Here is a 20,304-nt window from a genome sequence, read left to right on the forward strand (position 1 = left end):
AAGTTGAAATTTTTTTTATCAACACCATCGATCTGCAGTTCTTTATACATATATACTTATATAAATATATACATATAAAAAAAAAAAATTACTATAATAAAACTTGATTAAAAAACAACAAAGCAAAAAAGTGTTTTCAATTATTATTTTAAATGTAATTTATTATCATCAAAACTGGTATATTAATTTAATCTAACTTAATTTGATATGTTTTATAATTATGTATTAAACTAATATTGGATATTCTGGATGTGGTTTATCTTTGATTAACCAAACTGAATCAAGTACAGCACCTTTTTTATCATCAGATACTTGTTCAATGTATAAATGAGTTTTGTTGAATGCCTTTAGTCTTGTATAGCCATAATCACTGCTACGATAAGCTGACCACTTTGGTTGTTTTGGAATAAATTTTTCTCTTCCTTCTTTACATCCAGCTGATCCAGTTACAATATGAACTGGAGCATGTGGATTTTTATATGGCTGATTATAACTACCACTGTATACTTGAAAATTATAAATTGGCCATAAACGTTCATAGCTATGTTCATGTGCCCAAAGCTCTAAATCAACTTGATATTTGTAGAATAATTCTTCAAGACCAAACCAACGAAATATTGGCAAACCAACACGTACTAATGATTCATGATTTGTACAATCATCAGCATTTTCATTGCTGCAGTACATTGGACGATGGCCAAATGTTACAATCCATGGACGTTCATGTCTGAAGAAAATTATTTTTAGTCATGTTATTAATTTAAATTGTCATGATTAATATTTTTATTGATAAGTTGAAAAAAATTCCATGGCAACAACTATCTTTCAACTGATGAAAAAAAATTAATTGATTCGAATTTTTAATAAGTTATCTGTTTTTTTTTTTTTGATTTATCATTTTATCATACGGACCTTGCATCATTGGCTTTTTGTAAATCTTTTTCAAGCCATTCATACTGCTTGACAAGTTGTTTTATTCCATAATTCATGAAATAATATGATTCAGTTTCAATACCAATAAAATGTACTGGTCCCATATCAAAACTATAAAAAAGTCCCTCAGTATTACCTGGCATACTAAATCGTGCTCTGAAATAATTATTAAATATAAATAAATAATAAAATAGATGATTGATTAATATAATAAATTTATAATGATTAATTTATAAATAATAACTACCTGTAATTACTAAAATTATGACTTTCTTCATGATTACCAGGAACAGTCATGTATGGCAAATAAGCAGCAATACCTTTAATTTGTTTCATAAATTCATCACCAACTTTTGCATTATCTGTATTCATGTCATATGCAAAATCACCAATATGAATAGCAGCATCATAAAGACCACGTTGTGCTTCTTCTTGTAGTCTTCCAAGACTTTGAGCATTTTCATTTCCCATGTCACCAAATATAACAACTTGTGGCTTCCATGTTGGTGAATCTGGTGGTATTGTTACGTAAAATATACTCGACCAACCAAATCTACTTCCACAATGATAAACTATTAAAACAAAAGTAAATAATTCAACATTAGTTTCATAAATAAATTCAATAAGTTAAAAATAACAATACCATATTTTTGTCCTGGTGTTAAATTAACAAGATTAACTCTGTGAATATACTGTTGACGTTTTTCATTTCCTTCATCGATAAAAAGTTTTCTTGTTCCTTTTGCTGTCAATATAAGACCACCAATACCATACTCAACAATTGATGAATTTGTATTGTCTCTAGTACTCCATGTCACAACAATATCATGAATAGTTTCTATTTTAAAAAAATACAAATACTCATTAACACATTTAACTTTTTAATTTATACATCTTAAAAATTATAGCTACCTCCAAATGAAAGATGCACTGCTTCTGGTTGATACTCAACAACACCAAGTACACCACCAATTGCAAGTCCAATTAAAGCCAAAATAAACATCATTCTTGTCATTGTTTTATTGTTTTTCAAACAAAGACTTTACTGATTATTTAAATTGACATTGAAACTAGAAAAAAAAACCACAACAACTGGTAAATAGAGTATTGATTTTTTAATCAAAGTATTGGATATTTAATATTATTATTAAACACAATAATACCTTGAAAATTATTAATATATATTATTTAATTATTATTTTTTTTTCTATGTATTTGTAAAGTTTATAATGTTAATAAATTGATTATGTTCTCTGGAGTTTATTACAGAACTATGTTGAATTTATCTGAGCAACTGTGTGCGCCTGCGAATAAAAACTGATTAAAAATCATCATAAAATTTTAATCACAAACAAAAAATTCAAAGTCATCGATCAAGTATTAGTCATATATCTTTAACTTGCGAAATTTATTGTCTTTTTTTAGCACATACCTTTATTTAACATTTATCCTCTTTTTTTTTTATATATTCATTCAAAATGTTTATAACTTATTTATAAGTTTAGCTTCACGTATGTGTGTGTGTGTGTTTATTTATGATTTGCACTTTTGTTTATTTTTTTTTTTATCACAAATACAATGCTATTCTATTGATCAAAGTTTGTGTACATGTTTTTAATCTAGTACTGTCATTTTAACAAAAAAAAAAAAACTAACAATTATATTTAAAATTATAAATACATACTGGCATTATTTTTGAATGGTAAATATCTTTTTTATATCTATTCTGTAAATGTCATTTATTTTGTTTTTGTTTATTATTATTTATTTGTTTTCTTTTTTTTAGCCATTTTGAATGATGGCCGTTTTTACGTGTGGCGGGAATTTTTAAAATTTTCTTTTCTTTTTTTCGTAATAATTTTTTAATTAGCAAGCTTGTATTAATTAAAAATCCATTTCCAAAATTAGATTGTGTTTAAATAGTATCAAGGTTTTATTTATTTTTTTCATTAGTCATTATTGATCTGGTTTATTTATCGAGTGTTTTATTTCCGTATTTTTATTTTTGACCATTTGTTCTGATAACGTCAATTCTATTAATAAATCTCCTTTAAAAATCTGATAAAAAAATAAGCAAACAATAATTAAAATTAGCTTTTTTAATAATTATAAATTAAAAAATATATAATAATTATTTATTCATGACATGATTGTGTAAATTGTAAATTGTAAAATGTAAAACATGTCCACGAGGTCGAGAGCTAATTACTCACTCTATCATTAGTAGCTAAATATTTTTTTGTTTATTTATTATTTAGACATCATCACGCAGAAGCAAAGTACCACAAAGTACCATGGAGCATGTTGAAGCTGCTGTATACATTGAGATTGAGGGCATAGAACGTGGACCAAGTGTCAAGCTGATTTTTCATAACACAAAAGGGACAAAACTAGGCTGAAATAATTAACACATTTTTTTAAAATTTCTTTAAAATCATAAAAATATTATTTAACATAAACAAAACAATCATAAAAGTGTATTAATATAAAACTAAATTTAATATTTTACCAAGTGTTAAAATAATTGACCTAAGAAAAACAAATTCACGAGAAGAAAATTTGATATTAATATTAATTTATAACAGTGATATTTAAAAAATGAATCTTTTTAATTTGTGAATTAGCAATTGCAATATATATTTATGAAGATGATATATAAATTATATATGAGTGTATACATTACAGTATAAATACAAAAGGTGTTGGATGATAAGCGCGCGCGCACATTGACTTGATCACACTTTAGGGGTGGTCGTTACTCATTATTGCTCATATATTGGATGAAACTCTCTCGGGGTCAGTGAGACACTTGTCAAAAGCAAATAATAAATAATGTTGTGGTATGAGTGTGCCAAAAAATATATTTTTTTTAAAATTCATAAGTTATATTAGCTAAATTAATTATAAATTATAAAAATGACTTATTTTCATGCAATTGATATTAATTATTTAATTTATTATTTTTTATTATAAAAAAAGGGATTAAAAATATATGAAAAAAAAAGGTTATAATAAAATTAAAAAAGAAAATAAGAAGATTTTTTTTTTTGAGGGTGATTGGTGCTGGTATTTGTGAAAATGTGGTTACTGCAGTATTGCATCAATGACAGTGCTTTGATGCAATTTTTCAAGATGAAGATGATGATGATGATCTTGTAGAATTATGTATTATTGAAAAAAAATTTATTAAAGATCTTTATAAGCTGAGAAAATGGTTGACCTGGGCGGATACATAATCATTCTTATGAATGAAAATGGCAAGATCAAACTTTATGGTATGTTGTAATTGATAATAACAATTATTTATACTCAAAATTATTATGAATTATTTAAAAATTCAACAGGTTAATAATTATATTTATTTTTAATAATTTTTATTTATTTATTTGATAAATAGGATCATCAGCAGACAGTGCTGATTACCCGGAAGTTGGAGATGAAATACTGGAAGTTAATGGTCAAACATTGGAGAATGCAACTGACCTGGAAGTCAGTCAACACATTCACCAGGTAAATAAATTATGAAATAATATAAAATTATCTTTAATATTTTAATAAATATTATTATTTAATTTTTTTTTCAGTGTATTAAATCAGGAACAATTAGTCTCCAGGTGACACGTCGTACTGGCAACAAATTAAGTAAGTAATTAAATTTAAAATTACAAAAGAAAAAAAACAAAAAATATTAAAAACAAGTAGATATATAAATTACAAAAATAAATTAAATCAAGAGTTATTACATTTTATAATTAAAAATGTTAAACAATATTTAAAAAAAAAAAAATTCGCGCGTGTGTCAATTACGTTTGTACACCAGGTAAATTATTTTTTTATTTTATAAATCAGAGAGTGAGATAACACAACATACAACCATACACTAATATAAAATGAAAATAAAAAAAAATAAAAAAACAAAGATAAAAGAGTCTGATGCTATTGGCAGAGTAAGAAAGAGTTAAAACCGGCAGGGATGCAAGAGTTTTGTATACTCAGTGACTGCTGCTACCTGATGGTATATTTTTACCTGGTCTCAGTTAATATCTGAACACTGTTCATAACAATCTTTTAATATTTCCATTTACCTCATTAAAATCAACGAAATAATATTCACTAAATAATATCAAATAAATTATCATAACATAATTACATTACATTTTAACAGTGCTAGGTAAATTTTTTTTAAACAACATATTCATTGTTTAAATCACAAAAACAATAATAATAACAAGATTAAAATTTACCACGTATGCAATTTTTGTAAGTTTATATTATTCTACAATATAGTGATTAAATTAATCTGGATTAAACGCTCTTCAACACATTTGGAACATGCATTTTCCATATGGAAATTTAATTTTTTTTTTATCAAATTTTATTGTTTAAAATGAGAAAATAACTTCAACAATTATCATTAGTCATTAGCTAAAGTTTAACGTCATTTATAAAAACACTATGTTTATTATAAAAAGTTATTTAATTTTTAAATAATAATAATAATATTGTTTTTAAAAATTATATTTTCTATTTGTGGTTTTTAATTTTTTTTTTTTTTAATGGTGATACTGGTGACTCATCAGTTGTATTTCATTGTTCTATTGTTTATAAATTATATGAATAATATCATAAATATTTATATGAAAATTTAAAAATAATAATTCATTGGAATTTATTTATTATATTTAATTTATTAATTCGTGGCAGTTTTAGTGTTCGAAAGTGAAGGTATACAACTTATAAGAGTTATGTAGTAACGAGGTCATTCAGCGCATCAAATACCTAATGAAAAGCAAAAAAAAAAATAAAATAAAAAACAACAACTAATCCTGTTTTTTACAATGTTTTTTCTTTGAACATGAATTTGAATATTTAATGACAAAAATTTAAGTGTAATTATTATTGGTTTTTATTGGTAAAAGTGAATGATTTTTTAATACTTTTACTTCTTGGAATTGTTGTGTATTTATTAAATATATATATGTAGATGTTAATATTGTATATACACACTGTATATATTCGAGTATAACTTTTGTACAGTTATAAAACTGGTTTGCGCGCCTCTCGTTTGTATGTTATACTGGTGATGGTTGACAGAGCCAAAGAAACAGGCATTATCTTTTGATAAATCCAAGTTATTAAATATATTTATACCCAAAATTAATCAACATAATATAAATAATATAATTTTTTTATTTATAAATAAATATCAGTTGTTAATAATAATTATTTACAACGAGAGAGAATATTTTGATATTTATTTTTATGTTTATGATGATGGTGATGATGATTGAATCAGTGAGTTAAATTACCATTAAGTTTAATTAAAAAATAATTTAATATTATTACAACAAAATTATATAGATCATTTAAAGATTTATATCTTATCAATAATAAATTTAATTTAATTATTAAAATACTATTTTGATAATTGAAATTTTTTTATTTTTCATTTGGATAGAGATTGTTTTTTATTTTGGAGTTGATTCTCCTTGTTTTTTTGCGTGATCTTAATGTGGATACATTGAACCAGCTGAAAATGATTTTTTTATTTATTTTATTTCTACTTGTTTATTTTTTATTTTATCCCAACAAACTGCCGACTTCCAAATATAAAATTACTCGAGTCATTGGCGAGACACGATAGCCAAGTGTTATTTTAAAAAGTACATTTAAAATTTAATTTGTTTAAATTTATTTATCAACAATAATATATTGTAATATGAAATCTAGAAAATTTAATAATTCAAAATTAAATTGTTGTCGTTTTTTTATCGCAAAAATAAGTTGTGGATGTGTTAAGACAAATAAATTTATAGAAAAATTTGAAAATATTGACAATTTTTGTGATGATAATAAATCACATGTTGACAGTGGAAATAGTATTTGGCATTTTAATCTCGATGATATACCATTTATTGATGATGATGATAATAATAATATGACAGGTATCTTTAATTTTCCTTTATGGAAAAAAAAGATACCATCAATTGAAAAATCACATTACTAAAATATTTATTTATTCAACAGAATTGGATGGGCCAAATGCTGATAGAATTCGAGATGCCTGGGTGATTGCCCTTGAAAGGTACATAAAAATTTAATTAAAAATTAATATATTTAACTGATTATTTATTTATTTAATTTTCAGGGGCGCTAGAGAACGTCTCCAAAGACTTCCTGCTCTTAAAAAAATTCAACCAAGAGATATACAAGCAATACTACATCAACAGGTATTTAAATAAATATATATAAACACCATAGTACATATATAAACACAATTCTCTTATCGTTAAAAATTTAATTACATGAAGATACTGATCAGACATAATGAGTATTATGCAACACAATTAGAATTGATGATTATTATTGTCTTGCGCATGAGTCTTAATTTAAAACTGATGTTTCTAATCAACTTAAATATCTACTTGTATATTGTTTTTCTTTATTCTTGGTATTATTTTATTTTTTTAAGATAAATGAAGGATCAGCATCAACAAGCACTGGTGAAACAACAGAAAAAGATATAACAAATAGTCACATAACTGTCACACTTGCTGATGGGTAAATTGACATTGACATTAATTGTTTTTATTTTGTCTTTATTTAGCAATAAATATATAATTTATTTAATTTATTTTTTAGACAATCTGAAAACCGCAATGCAACAAATAAATTAAGCAATGGTACAGTGCCAAAAAATATTACAAATAACGAGACTGATGATAAAAAAGAAATATTAGAAAAACAAAAAAATCATCTTGAAGAACTTAAGCTATTGGTAAATAAAATAATTAATTAAATAGTTTATTTTTTAAATAAATATATAATATAATCTTTTTATTTATTTAATAGCAACCAATACAAAATAATTGTATTACTGAACGTCGTTCAAGTAGTCCATTTCAAAATGGAAGAACTGAAGTTTTAATTGGTGAAACAGAAGGTGGACCACGTTCACCAAGAGGCTCAACATCATCAGCAATTAATGATGCAAATTTATTAAATTTACCTGGTGAAACTGATAATCCAGAACCAATTTGCAGGTGAGTGTTTTTATATATTTATTTTTAAATTTTTTTAAAAACTCACGTGGTTTAATTTACCATTGTATTGAGCACCATCAAATATATATTTTTATTATTTGTACTACCTGCTCGTCAACCTGATATGAGGGAGAATTTAAGTCGAATGTTTGTGTAGACCGTGTCGATGAATAAAAGGGGGACTGAAAAAGGCCCTTTTTTTTTTACTGCGCGTTTAAATATATACACTCAAACCAAATAAAAAGAGAAATAAATATTACTCAAAGTAAATATAAAAGAGAGAGTAAAATTTAGAAAAATATTTAGGGATCGTTGAACACGAAAACAACCACCACCATCACCTGCTAGGGTGCCATATGAAATATAAAAAAAAATACACCTGACAACAGGAAGTAAAGCAAAAGTAACACACATGTCACCTGTATATAATACATACAATTTTATCATAACTATTTTATTTCCTTTAAAATAACATTGATTTTTAAATATTCTAAAAAAAAAATATATACCTATCTATTAATAAATAAAATAAATCAGATAAATTTTTTTATTTGTCATCATAGAAGTCAAACGTGTCTAATAATTTATCTGTGTTTATTTTGGTGTATTAAATATATGTATCCGTGAGCTAAAGATAAGAACATAAGTCATCAGTAAAATATACACACTCACACAGAGAAAAAAAAAACACAACCAATTGATAAGAAATTTTGTATCAGGTGTTTTTTAGAAAAAAAAAAAAAGTAACTTTAGTTTACAAAGCACATTAGTAGCTAGCTTTAGACGATTTTTTTTCTTTAAATTAATAATTATATTTACAGTTTTTTTTTGTATATTTAAAATGTCGTATATTTGTAATTGTGTTAATGGATTTAATAATAATTATTGTAGTCCATGTTTACGTAGTATTGTAACACGATTTGATACAATGAAAAATAACATTGTTGGTTTTTCTCAAAACAGGTAAATTGATATTACATTAATTTTAGTATAGTATATTGAATAATAATCAAAGAAAAATTGTTGATGATTATGAGTATATGTGAGTTGAGTAAGAAATCAATGACAAGAATGATTTTTATTTTTTATTTCAAGTTAATTTTTCAATGCCAAGCCAAGAGTAACCATCATCAACACAACTATATTTATTTTTTCTTTTTACTACAATATTATTCCGTGAGAATCATTCTATTCTGGCATACGCACGGTCAGCTTTTAGCATTTTCAAGTACAGTATTAAGTCAAGTCATACAAGGTAAAATATATTATGTTGTATTGGTGTTTTAGTATATACATAATATTCATGCGAATATATAAAAAATAAAGTTATGTTTGTGAGGGGCGTTCTTAACGTATCACGTATCATGAAACTCGAAAAAAATTCCAGACGCATTCTCAACCGACTGACGCATTTAATTTCATACACGCGGCTCATGTCCTATACAACAATTTGTTGTTTTTCAAAAAAAGAAAAAATAACTTAATTATATTTTTAGAGTCATTGTTTTATTATATTATTATATGATTTTTATTCATTTATAAATGGCAGGAATATTTTTGATTTTAATAGAAGTTTAATTGTATTTTTATCAAGGCTTGAGTTTGACTTGAAATAAATAAGATTTTCATAAATAACAATTAAACTATCAGATGAAAATTAATCATAAAAAAAAAGAGGATAATTAAATTCTGCGAAATTCCATGTCGATCAATGAATCAACTGGGAATCCGGTTTTAGAAACAGTGTTATACGTATATCAATATCAAAAGAGACAAGATATATTTTTATTTTTAAATCACAACTTGTCAAAGTCCTTCATTCAAAAAAAAATAAAAAACATAATAATAATTCTATTTTTTAAATTAAATGGGTGCGGTATATTTTAGAGAGAGAGAGAGGCTATTATTTTGGTGATTTGAATGCTCAATTTTGTTGGCTTAATATTATCATGTACCAAGTTAATCTAAGAGAAAAAAAAAAAAAATGTAAATAATATAAAAGAAATGAGAAGAATGAAAATCAGTTGGAATGTAAGGTCTAAGAGAAGACAAGAGATGGATAATAAATATGTATATAATCTTAAAAGTCGATGGAGAAAAAACCAGATAAAAAAAAGATGAAGAAGAATAAGAAAAAGATTGTGTAGAAAAAAATAAAAAAAAGATAAAGAAAATTGTGAGGAGCCCAGATAGGTGCAATCCATCCACTTGCATGTTTCGCTAATGGCTAATACCTTTTCTGTATTTTCTCTTTTTCAAATATATATTTTCTCAATTTTCCATCTTTTTTTTTTGAGTAAATTACACACCTTCACATTTTTGAATATATAAATGAAAGTCTTTTGTGTGTGAGGATGATATTCGAAAAAAAAAAGGAAAAAACGAACAAGTGTTTGTAGGGATGCAAAGGGAGGAGGGCACATGAGAAATATTAGAGGGGGACAATCAGGGGTGAGGGGTCTAGTGGGGTACCATCCGGGAAGTTGACGAACTGATGGAGCCAGTGGAAAAAAAAAAAAAAAACCACCACCAACAGCACCGACAACTAGCACTGGCTATACCAAGCTAAACGAAGCCAACAAACTCAGTCTTGCTCAGTCTTTAACTTGATCTCATGTTCAGTTTGGTTCTGTTTGGTTCAGTTGTTATATACCCAATCATCATGATACTATAAATATAATAATAACATAATATTATTTTAAAAAATTGTTAATGTTTATGTGAATAATAATGCAACATGTGATAATTATTTACAAGTGAAAATTGCTATTATTATATGCATCAAGTTATTTTATAATTTTGGAGTAACAAGTGGATTTTTTTTTTGGAGTTTATTTTGATTTATTTGAGTTATTTGCAATTTGAATTTTCACAGACTAAATAAACCTACCTGACGCTGTGTCTGAATATTACCGGGCCACGAAAAAAACCGGTCTTAATATTTTTTTTTTTAATATATTTTTTCGGCGTGACAAAAAGAAACGTCTTTTTGAATTTTTTTTTTTTTTTTATATTTTGTGTTTTGGTCATTCATTTTTTTTTTTTTAGATATTTTTGATGCTGTTCTTTTGAACGAATAATTGTTGGAAAGGGTTGTCTTTTTTTTTTTATTGTTGGTTTTTTTTTTTTGGAGTATATAATGATGATGGTGATTGGTGAGTTGGTGATGCTTAAAAAAAATAATAAATATATTATTGAGTGATTTAAATAAACGCCTTTGAAAGGTGTGTCCATGATTTTTATCATAAACGTATTAAAATTATTATTGTCAATTGAAAAGAATAAATTTAAAACTACGCCATGAGGATCCTCAAATCACTGCCTTGGTATGTTTAATAATTAATTTATAAAAACAAAAAAATATAAATAATTTAAACTATATTTTTTGAAGATTACATTTTCTATTTTTTATACAATGTGTGAAATTTTTTTTTTTGCGTGGGAAATATTTTGTGGATGAGTATTTTATTCGGTTGAGAAAATTCCAAGAAGGCAGGTATTTTTTTACCTGAGTTTTTCTTTGTCATAATTGTACTGTTTATTATTCAATTGTATATGTTCTCTTTTCATGGTTCTTGATCATTTGATCTTGCTCGTTTTGCTCCACCTTATCTCAAAATAATATAGACAAAATATAAAAAATAAAATAGAAATTTAATTTTCTTGAATAGTCATATATGCTAAGACAAGCTTTCAAGACTCTAATCATAAACTTGACCGAGAATAAATAGTACAAATGTAGAATTTACGGAAGTACATTCCAAATCAATCAATTGGAATTGAATCCAACACCTTTTTCGTATAGTTAAAAGAAAATTAAATGAAAAAAAAAAAAAACGACAAATATATAAATAAATAAATGAAATAAAAAAATTATTTATACAACTCACGTATTTTTTATTACCACTTGAATAAACATCAATAATAAATTAATAATAATTTTTTGTTTAAGGTCTCGTCGACGCAGTGGCAGTGGCGTAGCTGATATACATTTGCAACAATCACAATTGAATGATAATAATAACGTTGTTACAATTGATAATAACGATATTAAAAATATACGTGATAATCAAACTGGTCCCAATGAAATGTGGAGCCCGGGAATGACCCCGGGTCACCATCGGGAATTACCGGTCGATGTTCCCGACACTCTACTTCAACAGGCATACGCTCACAAGGTAATAAAAGACAATACGTCCAATTTACGTAAACAAAAACCACCGAGAATACCACCACCACCACCACGTATAAATACAAAATTAATAACAACAACAACCACAACATCAACAACATCAACAATCACAACAACAACAACAACAACAACTCCATGTGACAGTGATATTAATAAAAAAAATCATATTAATAATATTAACAACAATACAACAACAAAAATAACATCATCAATGTCAAATATTAATAAAAAACAATTATTTAATGATGACAATGATAAATCATATAATGACAATGATGAAACTGATTATAAAATTGTTGAATTAACACTTATTAATAATGATAAAAATGGTATTATTATTAATAACAATAATAATAACAGTAACAATAATAATAACAACAATAAAAAATTAAAAATTAATAAAAAAATTATAATTGATGGTAAAGAAACAAGTGTTGATATTGATAATAATAATACTGATTATGATTATCCATTTGCTAAAGAAGATTATCCAACAATGTTAAAAACTTGTAGTGATTCATCAACAAGTACACGTAGTACATCATCTGGTCATTCTGGTAGTACAGCTGCACTTGATACAAGTTTAACATTACATTCTGATAAAGAAGATAAAGATAAAGAAGAATTATTATTATTATCATCAACAATATCAACAACAACAACAGCAATACCATTAGCAACAACAGCAATAGCATCAATCATTACAGCTTCATCTTCATTATCATCATCCTCATCTTCCTCATCAACAGCATCATCATCTTCATCAAAATTATATGATACAACAAGAATTGATCTTGGTTCACCTTGTCGTCCAATTGGTATAACATCAACACAAACAGTATATAATTTATCAAATATTGGCAATGAACGTGATGATAAAAATTGTGTATCATATGATAATCCAACATATGAAATTGGTATTAATGATTCAGATGAAAATATATTAATACAAAATGATGATATAAATGATTTATCAAAATTAATAAAAAATAATAATAATATTAAAAATAAATCAATAAATAAAAAAATGATTAAATCACCAAAAAAAATTATAAATGATGATGTATTATTGAGTATTGGTTCAGCATCAACTGAAAATTTATTAACTGATGATAATGATAATTTTACAACAACAACAACAGCAACAACAACGACAATTGATAGTAATAATAAATTTAAAAAAAAAATTAATAAAATTTCTAATAATAAACAAATATCAAGTGGTTATTCAACATTAAAAAGTCAAACTGATTCATCATATTTAGTATTAAATAGTAATAAAAAATATCGTGAAGTTGCTGTTGATGTACCAGCTGATTTTATACCAATGGAAAAATCACATCCAACATATCCACCAAATAAAAAATTACAACAACAACAACAACATAATGAAGATGATAAACATGAAGAAGATTATGATGATGATGATAGAAACAACACTGGGATCAAGGTAAGGTCCAATGATGATGATGATAATATGAAAACTATTATTAAAAAAAACGATAACGATTTATTACAAATGCACAGTTTTCAAAATTCAATATCACCTATTATTCTATCTAACAAAACTCATTTAGTATTTGATAATAATAATAATAATAATAATTCAATTAATCGTAGAAGAAAAATGGTATTTGGTTTACAAAATAATACTAAAAATTATAATATTAACGATAGTATTTATGGTAATGATATTGATAATTGTATTGGTAAATCATTCAAAAGAATTGACAGTTTTAAATATGAAAAAAAACAAAATTATCATAATTTAAATTATGAAATTAATGATAAAACACCATTACACAATAGTCAAGATGATGATGATGATGATGATCATCATTATGATAGCATTGAATTTATTCAATCATCATCTAAAAAAATTATTTATCATCCTAATGAATGTACAGATAATGCTGAGAATAATTTTCTCTCAGTTATTTATAGACACTCAATGAATCAACATGATGAAAATCATAAAAAAAATATAATTAAATATAATAATATTGATCAATTTAGTAGCACAACAATTAAACAACAAGTGAGCTTTAACAAGCATCATAATAATTGCCAGACTGGTGATGTTATCAATGACGAACAAAATGATGAAATTAAGGTAAAACCTGGAACGAAAACAAAATAAATAAACAAAAAAAAAAAGCATCCAAGCATCATCTCAAGCTCGTGGAATTTATTTCTTTTTATTTTTCATTGCATTATTAATTAAAAATCTTTAAACTTTTTTTTATTTCTTCAATATCTGGAAGAGGATTTTTCAACGATTGATGGAATGACTATGCAAGAAAAAACTGGGACTACTACAGCATGATTTTTTTAAAAAAAATTTTTAACTCTTTTCTCCTTAATCTCCAATTTATTTTTAACAATGAAAAAAAAATCCAGTTACTGGTTAAAGTTTAGGTGTAGTTAATAAAAGCAAAAAAAACAACTTGGAAATATACCTAAACTTTATCAACCAGTAATAAAAAATAATAATAAATGGCCTATTGGATCTTTCAGCTTTTATAATATTCGATCTTGTGTTTGCTTTCTCTGATTTTGTTTAAATTTAAATGAAATATTTAAATAATATATATACTGTAATTGATAATTACTATTTATTTTTAATAAATATATTTTGGATGTTGTTGATTTTTTAGGCAGGTGTTCATAATGGTGTTAAACCAGCAATACCACCAAGAGATCAAAAACGTGCACCAGCACGTCCACCAAAAGATAATTTACGTTTATCAAATAGAAATAGCAATATTGACAACAATGAAACAACAACAAACGATGCTATTCAACAACCACAACCAACACCTCAACAGCTTCATTCTATCAAAAAATATCAGGTAAATAAATTTTAATTCGAAATTTATTATTCATTTCTATCACACGCAATATATGCAAGTAGATATATACAAATGAATATTTCAACAATTCAACTAGCGGAAAGTGGTAAATAAAAAAAAATGTAATAATAACAAAAAAATAATGCTTGACGAACCATGTCAATTTCCGTGTTTAACAATACTTGATTATTTTTATTTTATTGCTTGATGCATCATACAATTATTGTCACTCATCACAAGCTTCATATAGGAAATTACAAATTGTCCTAGAATTTTTAAACTATGTTTATTTTTATTATATATTGTAACAAAGCAATCAAATTACATAAAATTAAATATATTATTGTGTCAGATTTGTTAACATTTTTTCTATTTTTTTTTCGTTGTCTATTTGAAGCATTAGTTTGTCAAAAGAAACCCTATTATGTAACACAGCTTGATAGGGTTTCTTTAATTTTTTTCATATATTTATATAATAATGTTTTTTAATTTTATTATCTACTTATAAATTGTTTTTTTTTTTTATGTTGTTTAATTCACTGACAACAAAATAATCAAAATTCAGCTTGAATTTTTTATCAATTAGAATGATTAATAGGTAGGCGTTTATGTGATTGTACTGTTAATGACATTTATAAATATAAATTAACTGAATAATTTATTAATTAACTTGAATATTATTCCAGGCACAATTACGACAACGAAAAGATCATGAAGAAAGACAAGAGTATCTTAATCAGTCCTTGCGAGGTTCAAGAAAACTTCATGCCCTTGAAAGTCATACAACGAGTCTCAGTGGTATGGAAAATTATGCATATACACAAGATGAGGTGACAACATCAACAACACCATCACTTTCAACTGTACAAAAAAGTCAATCATCATCAACAAAAACAACTGATGAAACATCTAAAATTTTAAGTATGAAATTGTTCTTTTTTTTATATAAAAAAAAAAATCAATAGTAAATAAATAAATCAAGTACAATATTAATATGATAATAAATTAATAAAAATAGCTTATGGTGAGGTCATTGTGATACTTGAAAGGCTACAAATGCAATTAACAACATTATCTGGAGCATTGGGAATTGCTGGACCAGGTGTTGAGGCTGAGCTTGAAGCTGTTAGAACATTATTAGTACAAAAAAAATTTGCAACAGCTCTTGCAACTCATCATGCATTAAAATCAAAACTACGAAGTGGTAAATTAGCTAAACATTATGCTGATGATGCAACAAATTTATCTCGTGATGTAAGTTTTCCATATAATTAATTATCAATATTTAATTTTTAATATACAATAATATAGCAAAATAATTGATTCAATAATATTATATACTGTAAATACTAATTTGTAATATTTCCTTGAAAATTTATTAAGTGTGTCGAGGTACTTGAAGAATGGCAATCATCAAATGCAAAATCAAATGATAATATTGCAATTATTGAAGAACTCACTGGTTTATTAACAAGCTATGAAGTTGAAGGTCTTTTACTTGCTCATGATTCAGTAATATCATATATTGATGGTGTTGAACGTAAACAATATCCATCATCAACATCACCAAGTCAATCACCAAGTCCAACATCAAGTTCTCATGATTTTCGTAATACTGAAAATATAAAAATAATTAGAATTGAAAAAACAAATGAACCACTTGGTGCAACTGTTAGAAATGAAGGTGATGCTGTTATTATTGGTAGAATTGTTAGAGGTGGTGCTGCTGATAAATCTGGATTATTTAATGAAGGTGATGAAGTACTTGAAGTTAATGGTGTTGAAATGAGAGGTAAAAGTGTCAATGAAGTTTGTGACATACTTGCTGGTATGCAAGGTAGTTTGACATTTTTAGTACTTCCAGTTTCTAATAATCATAGAAATAATATTACAAATAATACTAGAAGAGATGACAATACTTTGGTAAATATATATAATAATTTTTAGAAGCTTTTTTTTATTTTATTTTATTATTATAATGTGTTTTATTTATTTATTTATTTATTTTTATTTAGATACATCATGTTAGGGCATATTTTGATTATGATCCTGAAGATGATCCATATATTCCATGTCGAGAGCTAGGTGTTGGTTTTCAAAAAGGTGATGTACTTCATGTTATATCACAAGAAGACTCAAATTGGTGGCAGGCATATCGTGAAGGCGAAGAAGATCAAACACTTGCTGGACTTATTCCAAGTCGTGCATTTCAACATCAGTAAATAATTTGAATAATCATTTTTATAAATTTATTTTTCATATACATATATATTAATTATTATTATTATTATTACCTTTTTTTAGACGTGAAAAAATGAAACAAACAATAACTGGTGATAAAAATACATTGAGAGGTGGAAAAAAATCAAATACACTACTTTGTACGAGAAAAAATCAAAAGAAAAAAAAGAAAAGAACTAAATTTGGTGGTAATGTTAATGAAGATGGTTATCCACTTTATTCAACAACATCAATTGATGGTAAATGGATTTTTTATATTTATTTTTTTTTTATTAAAATAATTTTATTTTATCATAAATTTTAATATTTGTAGATTATGACAGTGAAGAAGTATTAACTTATGAAGAAGTTGCATTATATTATCCACGTGCAAGTCATAAAAGGCCAGTTGTACTTATTGGGCCACCAAATATTGGTAGACACGAATTACGACAACGTTTAATGCAAGACAGTGAAAGATTTGCAGCTGCCATACCTCGTAAGTTTAATAAATAAATACTTTTTTTTTACAATTTATAAATTATAAATAATAAAAATAAAATTTATCAACCAACAGATACTAGTCGACCAAGAAAAGGTTCTGAAGTTGATGGTCAAGATTATCATTTTATATCTCGTTCACAATTTGAATCAGACATATTGTGTCGTAAATTTGTTGAACATGGAGAATATGAAAAATCATTTTATGGTACATCTGTTGAGGCAATACGTAGTGTTGTTAATTCTGGTAAAATATGTGTATTAAATCTTCATCCTCAAAGTCTTAAAATATTACGTAATTCAGATTTAAAACCATATGTTGTATTTGTTGCACCACCAAATCCAGAGAAATTACGTCAAAAACGTATTAAAAATAATGAAAGTTTTAAAGAAGAAGAACTTAAAGATATTATTGAAAAAGCACGTGAAATGGAAGATAAATATGGTCATTTATTTGATATGATTATTATTAATAATGATACTGATCGTGCATACAATCAATTACTTACTGAGATAAATTCACTTGAGCGTGAACCACAATGGGTGCCTGCAACCTGGGTGCAGTGACCCATTTCATCATAATTATTTATTATCGTTTAACTTTTCTCAATTATAATACAATTAATATTATTATAATTATCTTTTTATCTATTTTTGTTTATTTATCATTATAAATATTTAAATTTTAATAACAAAACAAGTTGCTTTTGATTTTATAACGTTATATTATGATAAAGCGATTTGAGGTGCCTGAATTTCAAATCAAAGACGAATTTTTATTAATAATTATTGACGAAAACATGAAAAAAAAACATTAAATAATACAAGTCATATGAAAAAAAATTTGTTAATGTATGATTGTGATGATAATTTCATCGTTTAATGAACAAATGAATTATTTAAATATTATTTGTAATTGTGTATAGTGCTCAAACGAAAAAAAACAAAAAAATACGAGTTGTAATAGTATAAATAAAATTGCCAAAATTTTTATTTGCTATATATAAAAAAGAGAGAAAAAAATAACAAATTAATTCATTTAAAATCACAAATGAAAGAGTAGAGTGTAGATATCCAATGAAATTATGACATGTGCCAATAAAATGCACAAATGCATTTTTTTATTAAAAAAAAAAAAAAACTTTTTATTTAAAAAGAAACATATACGTACGTATGTGTGTGAGTATGTGTATAAAAGTATATTTGTATGTATGTTTTATTTGAAATTTTGTTGATTAAAAAAAAAAAAAATATTTTCAAATTTTACGCAGGTACATTGTAAATATCTGTACAATTGTAGAAAAAAAAAAAAACAAGTAAAAAAGTTAATATTAATGCAAAGCTATTAATAATAATTGCATTGTGAAGAAAAAAAAATAAAATAAATCTTTAATTTATCCTTAAATATATACGAAATAAAATGGTATCAATAAATGAAAAAATAAAAAAAGAAATTTATGAAAGAAAAAAATATATATAATATAAATATAACTGGCTATCAAGACTCAATATTAAAATTTCATTTTCATCCTGATAAAAATAAAAAAAAATAAAAATCATCCATTGTTGTACATGCTGTTGTTGTTGCTCTTGTTGTTGATGTTGTTATTATTAATGTTGATGTTGTTGTAACTTTGACCTAGTATGCCGTTGCCAATCAGATTTAAAAAAAAAAAAAACAAAATAATATTAAATATCTAATTATAAATCTTCTCACAAACGAAAAATAAGATAAATGAAACATAAATTTTTCACGACAGTCTTATTACACATATTGTTTATTTTTCTTCAATTAAATAATATTATTTATTTAATAAATTGTTGGTATTTTTTTCAAATTAAATATAAGCTATCAAATACTGTTCATTAAAATAACATCGATGATATCATATGCATGCATAAAAATCGATAATTATAAACAACAACAAAAACAAAATAATAATAATAATAAAAAGACATTCAAGTTATAAGTGTACAAGAAAATTCGAGTGTAAATGGTTAAAGTAATAGATAAATAAATTTAAAAAACTGAAAAATTCTAAATACGAATCGTAAAAAAACATTTTGTGACAAAAAAAAAACAAAATATATATAATTATATAAATTAATATAAATGGAAAAACTAAAATATGAGAAAGAAGAGATTAAAAAAATTGAATTGTATATTAGTTGATTATTAATAATAGATATAATAGGTATCAATTTCAATGGATAATGAGGTGATACAGATGAAAATAATAAAAAGGCAGCTATTTAATAAACTGAATTAGAAATTGATATAAAAAATTGAAATGGCTCTTAAATATTAAAATAGTAAATATATAAAAAAAAATTATTATCAACAAATGAGCAGGAAATTGTTGAGAGGAAATTGTGAATCAAAAGAAAAAAAAAAAGATAATATTGAGAAAAATAGGATGGCTTCCAATCGTGGTCATTGAAAAATTACAACCCAATGTGCCAAAAATCAAACAATCTATTTCCTCAATAAATAAAGAATATAATGATGATTGAAAACAAAAAAAAAAAATAATTCATATTGTCGAAAAAAAATTATACGAAC

The 20,304-nt window shown here is 24.9% G+C and overlaps 2 protein-coding genes across 7 annotated transcripts; one reads left to right on the forward strand and one right to left on the reverse strand.

The window, feature by feature from the left end:
* Positions 1-131: 131 nt before the first annotated feature.
* Positions 132-2,689, reverse strand: LOC122851411 (acid phosphatase type 7). 3 transcript variants are annotated; one of them, XM_044150616.1, is made up of 7 exons: positions 2,366-2,689; positions 2,097-2,237; positions 1,846-2,003; positions 1,577-1,771; positions 1,181-1,505; positions 913-1,089; positions 132-727 (listed from the first exon to the last, which is right to left on the reverse strand). In XM_044150616.1, the coding sequence occupies exons 3-7, from the start codon at positions 1,946-1,948 to the stop codon at positions 226-228; spliced, it is 1,302 nt and encodes a 433-aa protein (XP_044006551.1). In that variant the 5' UTR covers positions 1,949-2,003; positions 2,097-2,237; positions 2,366-2,689; the 3' UTR covers positions 132-225. The 3 variants fall into 3 exon arrangements, with proteins under 3 accessions (XP_044006551.1, XP_044006550.1, XP_044006549.1); XM_044150615.1 differs by lacking the exon at positions 2,097-2,237 and having other exon boundaries at positions 2,366-2,477; XM_044150614.1 differs by lacking the exon at positions 2,366-2,689 and having other exon boundaries at positions 2,097-2,263.
* On the forward strand, positions 2,521-20,299 carry LOC122851400 (probable cyclin-dependent serine/threonine-protein kinase DDB_G0292550). 4 transcript variants are annotated; one of them, XM_044150585.1, is made up of 18 exons: positions 2,521-2,635; positions 3,192-4,208; positions 4,331-4,443; positions 4,518-4,575; positions 6,961-7,018; positions 7,082-7,163; positions 7,406-7,494; positions 7,576-7,711; positions 7,786-7,976; positions 11,929-14,281; positions 14,826-15,020; positions 15,707-15,941; positions 16,039-16,274; positions 16,404-16,943; positions 17,036-17,238; positions 17,325-17,500; positions 17,575-17,739; positions 17,818-20,299. In XM_044150585.1, the coding sequence occupies exons 2-18, from the start codon at positions 4,145-4,147 to the stop codon at positions 18,306-18,308; spliced, it is 5,385 nt and encodes a 1,794-aa protein (XP_044006520.1). In that variant the 5' UTR covers positions 2,521-2,635; positions 3,192-4,144; the 3' UTR covers positions 18,309-20,299. The 4 variants fall into 4 exon arrangements, with proteins under 4 accessions (XP_044006520.1, XP_044006522.1, XP_044006521.1 ...); XM_044150587.1 differs by having other exon boundaries at positions 11,929-13,618; XM_044150586.1 differs by lacking the exons at positions 2,521-2,635; positions 3,192-4,208; positions 4,331-4,443; positions 4,518-4,575 and adding an exon at positions 6,610-6,878.
* Positions 20,300-20,304: the final 5 nt, after the last annotated feature.

This window comes from Aphidius gifuensis, linkage group LG3 (genome assembly GCF_014905175.1).
Source record: "Aphidius gifuensis isolate YNYX2018 linkage group LG3, ASM1490517v1, whole genome shotgun sequence".
Taxonomy (NCBI): Eukaryota; Metazoa; Arthropoda; class Insecta; order Hymenoptera; family Braconidae; genus Aphidius; species Aphidius gifuensis.